We start from the raw sequence: 12074 nt of genomic DNA, 5'->3' as shown, positions 1-12074 counted from the left end.
CATGAATAAAACAGATTTAGTTTTGTATCAATACCCAGATTTTTGTTTTGAGAGAGAGTGTGAGTGGGGAAGGGGCAGAGGGAGAGAGAAAGAGGAAGAGAGAGAGAATCTTAAGCAGGCTCCACACCTAACACAGAACCTGATGCAGGGCTCAATCCTATGATTATGAGATCATGACCTGAGTCAAGAGTCGAAAGCTCAACTGACGAAGCCACCCAGGTGCCTCCCAATACCCAAATCTTAAGTTACTACAGAAGGTTGAATAAACTTGAATTGTAAAATACAGAATACTACTCAGCAATGAAAGGGACAGACCGCTGATACATACAACAGCTGGGATGGACTTCAGGACATGGTACTTAGTGAAAAACACTAATCTCAGAGGTTACATGTTATATGATTTCACTTATTGTTCTCTAAAAGAATCAACTGAAGAGGTGGAGAACAGGTCAGTGGTTGCCGGAAGACAGATGCAGGTGGAAGGGGTTGGGTTTGACTGTAAAGGGGTAGAATAGCTGGTGGAACAGTCCTGTGTCCTAATTGTGGTGGCGAATCTGTACAAGGGATCAGACTGCCTTGATCTCCACACACACACACACACACACACACACACACACACACACACACAGGCACACACAACACAAACTCTCAGTGCATGTAAAACTGCTGAAAGCTGAATAACATCTATAGTCCTAAATTCTACTTAACATTATTGTTCCAAAGTCAGTTTACTGGTTTTGCTATTATACTACAGTTGTTGGAGATGTAGGTAGGAATCTGGAGTTCCAGGAAATCTCTACATTATTTTTATAATTCCCTGTGAATCTATATTCATTTGAAAGTAAACTTTAGATATCTTCTCACAAGCATAAGGAGAAATTAATATATACTCTGGAATTCTAAAATTGTGTTTTCTTAAGATGGAAACCTATTACCAGTGATTTTTCTTATAGATTTAATTTTAATATGTGGAAAGCAAAGCCATATTGAGTCAGAACAACACAAAGTAACATTTCATAGAATAATGGGTTGTTATTCTATCAAATAACTTTCTATTTAAACAATAATCTCTGAAAACAAAAGTATCCTTTTGCTGTGTCTATAAAATATACTTAATGATTATTTTAAAATTCTCAAAATATTAAAAAAGCATAATAAATAAACTTTAGGAGATGTGTATAAATTCTGACTAGAACTGGGTTACACAGAATAATTAGTGACATTTTCAGTGATGCTACTTATATGCATCCTTCTAAGGGACAGCAGAGGACCCTTTCTCCTAAAACCTAGGGAATATGTAATCCCTGTTGGGAAATTAACATTTACGGTTACAATTAGTATGTAAACTCAGACATCAGATTCTTCCCTGCAGAGTTTATCACGATGGGGAGATCTTAGGGAAGACCTACACCGTATTTCTAATGATGTCTAAAAGAATTATAAGCCTTAAGCAAAAGCCTTGTGCTCTATGTCATGATGGGTCAGGTGTCACCTGTGTGGTTTCCCTTCAAACTCTCTTAGTAAATTTATAACTAGAAGTTTGATCTACTTCTCAGGCTGACTCCTGGAACATTCAGTCTGGGAGATCTATGCTATTGCTCTTTTGCCAGTAAAGGAAGAAGATCCTGTGACTATCTATATCTGCTCAGTGGTGACATCATAAAAGCCAGTTCTTACAGGGAAGTGGAGGTGAAACTCACGAAGAATCAGCACTGAGTTATCTCAATGGAAGGAGAGTGAGTTATGCAAGTTTCCATTTTTCTCTCACTCTGTTGCTGAAAAATGGGGGAAAGTACTTATTTTGAATAGCAAGGAATTCAGAAGTATGCAGCCCTTAATCCACTGCCTGCATTATTCTTAGCACACCCTTCCTGTGTTGGCTTCATCCTCAGTCTAGTAGCAGGAGAGCTACAGCAGTTCCAGGTGACATGTCCAGAAAATAGAAACATCAGAGGAAAAGATTTGTTTTTTTCCTAAAAATATTTTTTAGCTGAAATATGGTATTTCAGCTGAAATACACATACAATAAAGTTTAAATGTCCTAAGTATATAGCTTGCTACATTTTCACAAACCTAACTAATTTAATCAACATCCAAATTATGTTTCTCTTTTGTGCCCTCCTACAAAGAGAAGGAAGCACATCCACCTTCCTTTTACATTCTCTGTCCAGCTAGGATGGAACAAAGGAGGAGAATGTGTAGAAACACCTGGTATATGGTTAAATATAAGTCTTAGGCTACCAAGGGTCTCCTCAATAAGTGTTATCAGTTGACTTTGTAGATTCTTGTGGGAAAGATCTGGAAGCCCTGTAGACTCTGAGAGACTTCCTTCTAGGAAGCAAAATATCTGAATGATCTCTAGCAGAAGTTTCTCTTTTTTGTTAGTCATCACTGGGGAACTGAAGTATCTGGTAAGGTAATGGAAATGTGAGTAGGAACTAGGAAGTGAAGGATCAGATGAGTGGGAGGGAGAGAAGGGGGATACCTCCCTTCTGAGGTTTAGGTGGGTTTAGTCCTCAGCTACTCCATTCTTGTATCTTCTAGTAAAGACAGGAATAGCTGTTTGTCACATACAACTCATGGAACAAAAGACGGAGTGATTTTAATGCCAATGGCTATGTGTGCAGTCCATTTGGACCCTGTGAAGCAAAGGGACTTATTCGATTTCTGCTGGTCTGAGTCTTCTCATAAATAAGAGCATGTAAGGAAGGAGAGAGCTGGGGTCTCTATTAATGGAAGTTTCTTCTGTTCTCACAGATTTCTGAAGAGAAGAATACTGGTTAGCAATGAGTCCTTAGTGACTGAATTTCTTCTTGCTGGCCTAACAGACCGTCCAGAGCTCCAGCAACCCCTCTTCTTCCTGTTTCTGGTGATCTACATTGTCACCATGGTGGGCAACGTTGGCTTGGTCACTCTTGTTAGTCTAAATTCTTACCTCCATACCCCCATGTACTACTTCCTCTTCAACCTGTCCTTCATTGATGTCTGTTACTCTTCCGCTGTCACCCCCAAGATGCTGATGAACTTTGTATCAAGGGAGAATATCATCTCCTATGTTGGCTGCATGACTCAGCTGTTTTTCTTTCTCTTTTTTGTCATCTCGGAATGCTATATGTTGACCTCAATGGCCTACGATCGCTACGTGGCCATCTGTAATCCGTTGCTGTATAAGGTAACCATGTCCCATCAGGTGTGTGCCTTGCTGACTGTTGCTGCATATATGATGGGGTTTGCTGGAGCCTCTGCCCACACAGGGTGCATGCTCAGACTAACCTTCTGCAGTGTCAATGTCATCAACCATTACCTGTGTGATATTCTTCCTCTCCTCCAACTGTCTTGCAGCAGCACCTATGTCAACGAGGTAGTAGTTCTGATAGTCGTGGGAATTAATATCACAGTACCCAGTTTTACTATCCTAATTTCTTACGTCTTTATCCTCACTAGCATTCTTCATATCAGATCTGCTCAAGGACGATCGAAAGCCTTCAGTACCTGTAGTTCTCACATCATTGCTATTTCTCTTTTCTTTGGCTCGGCAGCATTCATGTATCTTAAATATTCTTCTCCGGGGTCTATGGACGTGGGAAAAATTTCTTCAGTTTTCTACACTAATGTGGTGCCCATGCTTAATCCCTTAATCTACAGTTTGAGAAACAAGGATATGAAAGTTACATTGTGGAAAGCACTGTTTAAAATCCAAAGGAGAAACATGTTCTGATTAGAAAATATAACATAAAGAAATTCAATTTTTATTAAAAAAATTTTTGTATGTATAATTATTTTTGAGAGAGAGACAGCCAGAGTGTGAGCAGGGGAGGGGCCAAGAGAGAGGCAGACATAGAATCCGAAGCAGGCTCCAGGCTCTGAGCTGTCAGCACAGAGCCAGACGTGGGGCTCAAACTCACGAACCATGAGCTGAAGTTGGAAGCTTAACCGACTGAGCCACCCAGGTACCCCAAGAAATTCAATTTTAAAATTTTTATTATGTTTTTCAAGAGGTTTTGATCATTATCACTGTTGTTTCTGCAGACTGTGTTATCTGTGTTTTAATAGACCCGTCTTAGCATTTCCCTTATAGCTACTTTGTTTCATTGTTTGCTTTTGTATTTCTGTACCTGAAACCAGCTTACTAAATAACTAATAACATGTTTATAAAAAGAAAAAAATATACTGGCTATTTTCTTTGCATACTGTTTCTGTCTCTAAGCTATTCTTAATCTGAACAAATATGATAAGCTTCATAAGTCACAGAAAGTTGAATTTACAGTTATCTCTCTTAAACACAGAAGTGCCAAAAGCTAAAGAAACATTCTTATTCTTCTCCATATTGTTGCTGGTATAGGCAGGGGGATTCAATGAAATGTGTACATTACAAACTGTGTATATGGCCTAAAGTATAATCAAGTCCTCTGATATTTTCATTTTGTTCTATTTTCTTACCAACTTTTCCTTTTACCATTCTGTTCTTTCTTGTTCCCATTAAAAATGGCAAAATGCATTCTGTACACCATCAGCTTTTGAGAGCCTCAAACAGTCTAGTTCATTTAAATTGAAGTGAATACATATATTGCCAAATATAGCATTAATATATATGATTAAAGGAATAATACATATGTATCTCAGGATCCAAATATGGGGGATGATTGGTGTATGACTAGTCTGTTACTTATCACTTAAAGGAAAATATTGCATATTGGGAGAAACATGTTAAACACTTTTACTTATTTAATGAAATTTATCATGAAGAAAGGGTATATATTAATGATAATAAACTTTATTTCTAACAACATTTTGTGACCTTCCTTAAACCTGTCTCATAGTCCATTTGGGCTATTATAATAAAATACCACAGACTTAGTGGCTTACAAACAACAGAAATTTATTTCTAACAGCTCTGGAGGCTGTAAGTCCAAGATCAGGGTGCCAGCACAAATGGGTGAGAGCAGTTTTTTAGGTCACACACCTCTCATTACATCCTTACATGGTGGCAGGAACTAGTGATTTCTATGGAGACTGATTGATTGATTGATTTAAAGTTTATTTATTTATTTTGAGAGAGAGAGAAAAGAGTGGGAGAGGGACAGAGAGAGGGAGAGAGAGAATCCCAGGGAAGCTCTGCACTGTCAGCACAGAGCCCAGTTCGGCGCTCGACTCATGAACCATGAGATCATGACCTGAGCTGAAATTAGGAGTTGGATGCTTAACCAGCTGAGCCACTCAGGCACCCCTCTATGGAGCTTCTTTAAAAGGTATAAATCATACTTATGAGAATTCCATTGTCATGAACTAAGCACCTCCCAAAGGGCCCACGTTCTAATATCATGTTTGGGGGTTAGGATTTCAACATTTGACCACAGCACTTTGTCTCACCAATAAGAAAATAAATATTTACAGTAGATGCTGTTTCCTTCAATTTTCCTATCTCTCCATGTTTTCTCATTAGTATATTTAGAACTTCAGATACATTGGGAGGGCAAGAAATGTTTGTTGAATTGGATTGTCTTGTTTGAATAACAACAATAATAAATTTATTGATAAAACAATGATTAATAAAATATAATAAAATGACAATAATAGATAAATAAGAAAGAACACTGGGATATATTTTGTTTTGGGGAGTGGACTGTGGCAGTCATAGAGAGCTCCTCTTCAAGAGAACCAGCTGTGTGGAGAATTGTTGACTAATAGTCTATAGCTGATACTCCTTTGGATTCACCATCATGTTCAGGCAGAGTCCACGCTCACTCTGAGATGTCCCCAGCCGATGGCTGAGCATGATGGGTCAGACAGGAGCTGGCCAATATCTGCATAACGTGGCATCTTCTGATAGGCAGTCTTTGCTTAGGGACTTCCTGTCATCCGAACAGAGAATTTTTAGAACTGCACTGTAGGCTGACATTTTCCTACCCTGTCCTTCCTTCTCTTCCTTCTTTCTTAGGTGTTGAGGTTTCAACCCAGTCTGAAAGCCTTTATCATTGATTACTTCTCCTTCCCATTTTATCCTTCTCAGGCATTTACCACAATAAATGTCTTGCAGGTCTAACTATTCCTTGGCATCTGCTTCTTGGGGAACTTTAGATGACACAGAAGACTTACACTAACTGATTTTACCACTTAGATTTAGGCTGTGGTAATGAGGACAGATTGGTTTTGTTATAAAGATGGATAAATAAGTCATGGTACAGCATAGAAGGTTCAGAGAGAAATCCTTGCTTATACAGTCAATTGATTTTTGACCAAGCAGCAAAGTAAATCCATAGGGATAGGAAAATCTTTTAAGCAAACTGATGCTGGAAATACTATTCATGAGAAAACAATTAAATGACCTCTACCTCACACCATATACAACAATTAATTTTAAATATATCAAACCACACATATAAAGCTTAAAAATAAATCTTCTGGAGGAAAATATAGAAAAGTATGCTGGTGTAGGCACAGATTTCTTAGACATACTCTAGAAAGTACTACATTCAAAAGAAAAAAAAACAAAGACAAAATAAACTTCATTAAAATTAGAACATCCGGGGGCGCCTGGGTGGCTCAGTCGGTTGAGTGTCCGACTTCGGCTCAGGTCGTGATCTCGCGGTCTGTGAGTTCGAGCCCCGCTTCCGGCTTTGTGCTGACAGCTCGGAGCCTGGAGCCTGCTTCGGATTCTGTGTCCCCCTCCCTCTCTCTGCCCCTCCACCACTCATGCTCTCTCTCTGTCTCAGAAATAAACATTAAAAAAATTTAAAAAAAATTAGAACATCTGTTTATCAGAAAACTATTCGTAGGCAAGCCACAGACTTGGCAAATGTTTGCAATACATATACCTGACAAAGGTATTGTAACCATAATATGTAACAAGTTAAAAATTAAGAGATACCTCAATAATAAAAAGGCCATTTCATAAATGGGCAAATGATTTGAAAGATACATCCCAAAGAAAGGCATGCAAATGGCCAATAAGCACATGGAAATGTGCTTAACTTTCCATACCTCCTTAGATGCACAGTCAGTAGCTGGACAACACTCCCTTGGCAACTGTATTGCCCAAGCTTCAGTGCATGGGCTGTGTGTATCCTGAGAAGCTTAAGCACTTGTCGGGTTTCCATTCATCCAGGCACCGATCCCATAGAGCTGCTCCTCTGAGATTCCAGAATCTGGTTATTCTTCCTTTTCTATGTGTTCCACCAGTTGTGAAAATGGTTATTTTCTATAGTTTAATTGTCTTTATACTTTTTTGTAGTTTAATATTTTCTGTAGTTTAACAGTCTTTATATTTTTCAATTTTTTTCTCTTTCCCCCTGGCAATATCTGTATAAACCAATTCTTTGTTTTAAATATACTCTATAGGAAGCACATATCATGCCATTTTTTTTTTCCTGACTGGACCTTGTCTGATATGGGTAACTCATTTTATGTGATTTTGATGGATTGATTTGCTCACGTTAGAAGACATTGTCTTGTCCAATCAGCACATGCTGAATCTCAATGGCAGTGCTTAGTCAGAAATAGGCATTTGACTTGTCCTTTCTGCCATAACTATTAAAAAAACATTTTTCTTTTCTCCCTAGAATTACTGAGCTGGTAAGATTAAATCTAGGGATTTTGATGGTTCTCTTTTCACTACATGGGGAGAACCCATCTGGGATTAAAACTGGGTAGGATTAAACAGAACAAAAATTGGGAAGAGAGACATACCCATGAAGGACTTGGTCCTGTACAGCCACACAAGAAGCCATGTGCGTTGTCAATTCACCAATTTCTTTTTTTTTTTTTTAATTTTTTTTTTCAACATTTTTTAATTTATTTTTGGGACAGAGAGAGACAGAGCATGAACGGGGGAGGGGCAGAGAGAGAGGGAGACACAGAATCGGAAACAGGCTCCAGGCTCCGAGCCGTCAGCCCAGAGCCTGACGCGGGGCTCGAACTCACGGACCGCGAGATCGTGACCTGGCTGAAGTCGGACGCTTAACCGACTGCGCCACCCAGGCGCCCCTCTTTCAATTCACCAATTTCACACACTTCTGTGTTTCAGGCTGGCTTATCGAGATAAATTTGACTTGAATTTCTGTCACTTAATTTGAAGGAGTCTTTATGTACGCTTTAGAAAATTGTGTATATCACCTATACCACACAATTATGTAGTGGTAAAATAAATCAATTTTGGATTCATAGCCATTTAAATATGAATATTGCTCTGGCAGTTGCTGTTTTGACCTTGCAACAGCAATTAATTCCTCCTGCCTGATTTAGAGGGTGGGTGTAAGGTGACATGAGGGAAGGTGGATAAAGAATCTAGCACTGTGACTGGCTAACAATAACTAATAGTGCTACAAATCTGTTTCCTTGGTTATCTCTCTCATATACTGAGAAATCATAGGGTCAAGGCCTATACCTCATTCTGTTTTGTTCACTCTGTCTTGTAGTCTAAATGCTCAAAAAATCGTTCATTAAATGAAATGAGCCAGTAAAATCTCTAAAATAAAGAGAAAGTCTATTTATGGAGTTTTAGCCCTCATGTACCATCTACTTTGGGTGGAATATAACTGATCAAGACCTGGAACATTAAACTCCAGGCTCCAGGTTCCTGTGGACTTAGTGTGATCCTAGAAGTGCAGTGGAGGACTCGGGTTAAAGACGGAAGACAACGTAAGCAACTTGTCTCTGTTTCTTCCTGAAACTCACTGATGTGACAGAATGGATTAAAATGGCATTAACTCAGATAATTTATGATTATAGCCATATGTCGGTAGGAATTAGGAATAGAGAGCAAGAAGAGAATGTGCACGAATGTGCAGTGATGAAAGGGGGTAGAAAAGTTCCAAATTCTTATCTTCTGTAGGAGTCCAGGTTAGAAAACTGTTAGAGTAATCTGAATTTGAGATAATGAGAGCATGCAGAAACTGTGTAAGAGGGAAGACCAAACCTTTCAAGGAGTTGGATTCTCTGGGACTTGGAGACTGGATGAAGACGGCAAGTGAGAGGAAATTGCTTCAGTTTAGTTTGTAGACTAGTTGCCTTGGATGATGGTGAAAATGATGATCTGGAGGAGGAGCAATGGAAATCGTAAGAAAATGCTAACTTCAGTTTTGGGAACTTTGTGCTTGTGGCACATAAGTGGACATAAGATAGAGCTTTCTGAGAGGTACTTAAGGAAGAAGTGCATATATATGTAGATATAGATCTACATGTGGATCCACATTTCTCAAAATGAGTGATTTTGCCCCCCGCCCCAGGGACCTGTGCCAATGTCTGGAGAACATTTTGCTGGTCACAACTGGTGCTGGGAATACTACTGGCATCTAATGGGTAGAGGCCAGGGATGCTTTCAACTTACGATATGCAGGATGGTCTCATGATAAAGAATTATCTTGTTCAAAATGTTAATGGTGCCAAGGTTGAAAAACCTTGATATAATTAATGTGGATTGGGAACAGGGGAGGGGTACCAACACTTATCAGGCCCCTTTTATGTGTCAGGCGTGTTTCTGATACTTTATATGATTTAACCCATTTAATCCTCACAGCAATCCTTATGAGATTGCTCTACTAAACTCATTTATAGATATACATAGGTATAAGTAAATATAAAGGTATACATACATGGGCCGGAGAAGTTATCACTGCCTTCAGTCTCATAATTAAGGACTTTAAAGCCCAGACTTAAACTCAGTCTCACTTGAGGGCCCACTCCCACTCTCTCAACCACTTTGCTAGAATATCCCTTTACAGGAGTGAGATCCACAAACATGGACAGGGCTAAAGCTATGATTTAATGTTTTGCTTATGCGATCCCAGAGGCTTTAGGAAAATGCTAGAAATGGCAAGTGACCATGCCCAGATTTTCCTCTTAGAACTGTGCAAAGACTCCAGGGGATGATGAAGGAAATGAGGAACTTCCTTCCTCTGAATTGGGGGTTAAGAATGTCTATTGTGAAATTATAAACTGAGCAGAACATGGAGTCTTAAGGGATCCAACATTAGGTCTATGACACAGGATATAAACATAGGCTCAATAATGTCTATCCTCAGTGGACTCATTTAACTTGGAAGGAAATAATGAGGGAGAGAATAAATCTTCTGTGATTCTAATCAATTTCCCCAGAACTACAGGTCATGCAATAGATTTCCATTTGAGTCAATTGTTTTGGAGCTCAAATAAGGTTGTTTTCCTTCTTGCAAGTGAAGGGGACTTCTGGACAAATTCTCAAATAGAGAGCATGGCCTGTTCTCCAGAATGCCTCTTTTAGCCTGTCAAAGACCTAGGGTGTACTGATGGGTATTGCCTTTTTCCTTGTCAGAAACTTTGACCCCTCAGGACTGTAGAGTAGAAGTGGCCGTAAGGTCCAGCAGCAGTGAAGCCTCTAGGAAAGCGAAGGTGAGGGTTGAATTACATTTGTCTGGATAATTTTCTTTCAGACTCCAGACTGCACAAGTCAAGGGTTGTGGGGAACAACACCAATTTATTAATTTATTGCTCTTGTCAGCCTTAATCCTGAATGGAAACTGGGGAGAAGGGAGGAAATGATGTGCAGAGACAATGGGGGGTCTACCAGCATTCTTTCTGCACAAATAGCATGTGTAGAATTAGAGGAGAAAATGAGGAGTCATTCAGAATAATCATAGGAAGTCTTTCTCCTTGGATTCCTTGCATGTGTCTTTAGATAACCTTGAGCCTGTAACCCAGCAGATGCATCTCTACCTCTGGAGACAAGAATGAGGGTCTATTGTTAATGTCGGCTTCTACCTCTGTTCCTGCAGATCATACCTGTGAAGCGAATGGCTGTGGAAAATGACTCCTCTGTGACTGAATTTATCCTTATGGGATTAACAGACCAACCTGAACTCCAACTACCTCTGTTTTTTCTGTTTTTGGTGAACTATGTGGTCACTGTGGTGGGCAATTTGAGCTTAATTAATTTAATTTGCCTGAATTCACACCTTCACACCCCCATGTACTTTTTCCTCTTCAATCTGTCCCTGATTGATCTCTGTTATTCATTTGTCTCTACCCCAAAAATGCTGATGAGCTTTATTTCAGACAAGAACATCATCTCCTTAATGGGATGCATGACTCAGTTATTTTTCTTCTGCTTTTTTGTCAACTCTGAGTGCTATGTGTTGACAGCCATGGCCTATGATCGCTACGTGGCCATCTGTAAACCTCTGTTATACACCATTACCATGTCCCCTCAAGTCTGTTCTCTGCTGATGTCTGGTTCATATGTGATGGGTTTTGCTGGTGCCATGGTCCACACAGGGTGCATGATCAGGTTGATCTTTTGTGACTCCAGTGCCATTGACCATTACATGTGTGATATTTTTCCCCTCCTCCAGCTCTCCTGCAGCAGTACCTATGCCAGTGAGCTGGTTATCTCTGTTATTGTGGGCTCAGTTGTCATTGCATCTAGCCTCATTATCTTTATTTCTTATTTTTTGATTCTTTTCAATATCCTTCACATCTCATCAGCTCAGGGTTGGCCCAAAGCCTTCAGCACCTGTGGCTCCCACATAGTAACTGTTGGCTTGTTCTATGGATTTGGGTTGCTCACTCATGTCAAGCCATCATCTTCTGGGTCTGTGAGCCAAGGGAAATTTTTCTCAGTGTTTTACACCAATGTGGTACCCATGCTCAACCCTTTCATTTATAGCCTCAGGAATAAAGATATCACACTTGCTCTGAAGAAAACCCTGAAGAGAATTACAAACTGAGTAGAACCATCTATATCTCCTTTACTATGTCTTTTTGTCTGCTCTCTGGTCTTCTTCATCCTCTTCTTATTTTTTCCTTCCTGTTACCTTTATAAAGTCTTCTGGGCAGGATTTCTACCTTAGTTTCCTTTTTTTCCCCTCTTGTCACTTAATGTAACCATTTGGGCCTATTCCTGGACTTGAGGGTCATCCTCAGTTCTAAGGTGACCCCAAACTGATCTTTATTCACCATATCAGTTGGAGACACAAGGCTAACCTTTCCTATTTAAGGATAACTCTACCTATTAGTTTTTCTCTTGTCTTTCCCATCCAGGGTGAGCCATCAGGTAGTATGCTATCTTACGAGTTCATTTCTTTTCTTTTTTTTTTTTTTTT

At 39.5% G+C, this 12074-nt stretch overlaps 2 protein-coding genes across 2 annotated transcripts; both read left to right on the top strand.

The window, feature by feature from the left end:
- Positions 1 to 1725: 1725 nt before the first annotated feature.
- LOC131488521 (olfactory receptor 8B3-like) lies at positions 1726 to 3718 on the top strand. Its single transcript, XM_058690401.1, has 2 exons — positions 1726 to 1736; positions 2758 to 3718. Exons 1-2 carry the CDS (start codon positions 1726 to 1728, stop codon positions 3716 to 3718), a joined length of 972 nt encoding a protein of 323 aa, XP_058546384.1.
- A 7024-nt stretch (positions 3719 to 10742) lies between these two features.
- LOC131488519 (olfactory receptor 143-like) lies at positions 10743 to 11699 on the top strand. The gene has a single exon (XM_058690400.1). It carries the CDS (start codon positions 10767 to 10769, stop codon positions 11697 to 11699), a length of 933 nt encoding a protein of 310 aa, XP_058546383.1. The 5' UTR covers positions 10743 to 10766.
- Positions 11700 to 12074: the final 375 nt, after the last annotated feature.

This window comes from Neofelis nebulosa, chromosome 10 (genome assembly GCF_028018385.1).
Source record: "Neofelis nebulosa isolate mNeoNeb1 chromosome 10, mNeoNeb1.pri, whole genome shotgun sequence".
NCBI lineage: Eukaryota > Metazoa > Chordata > Mammalia > Carnivora > Felidae > Neofelis > Neofelis nebulosa.
This window is presented reverse-complemented; position numbering and strand designations above follow the sequence as displayed.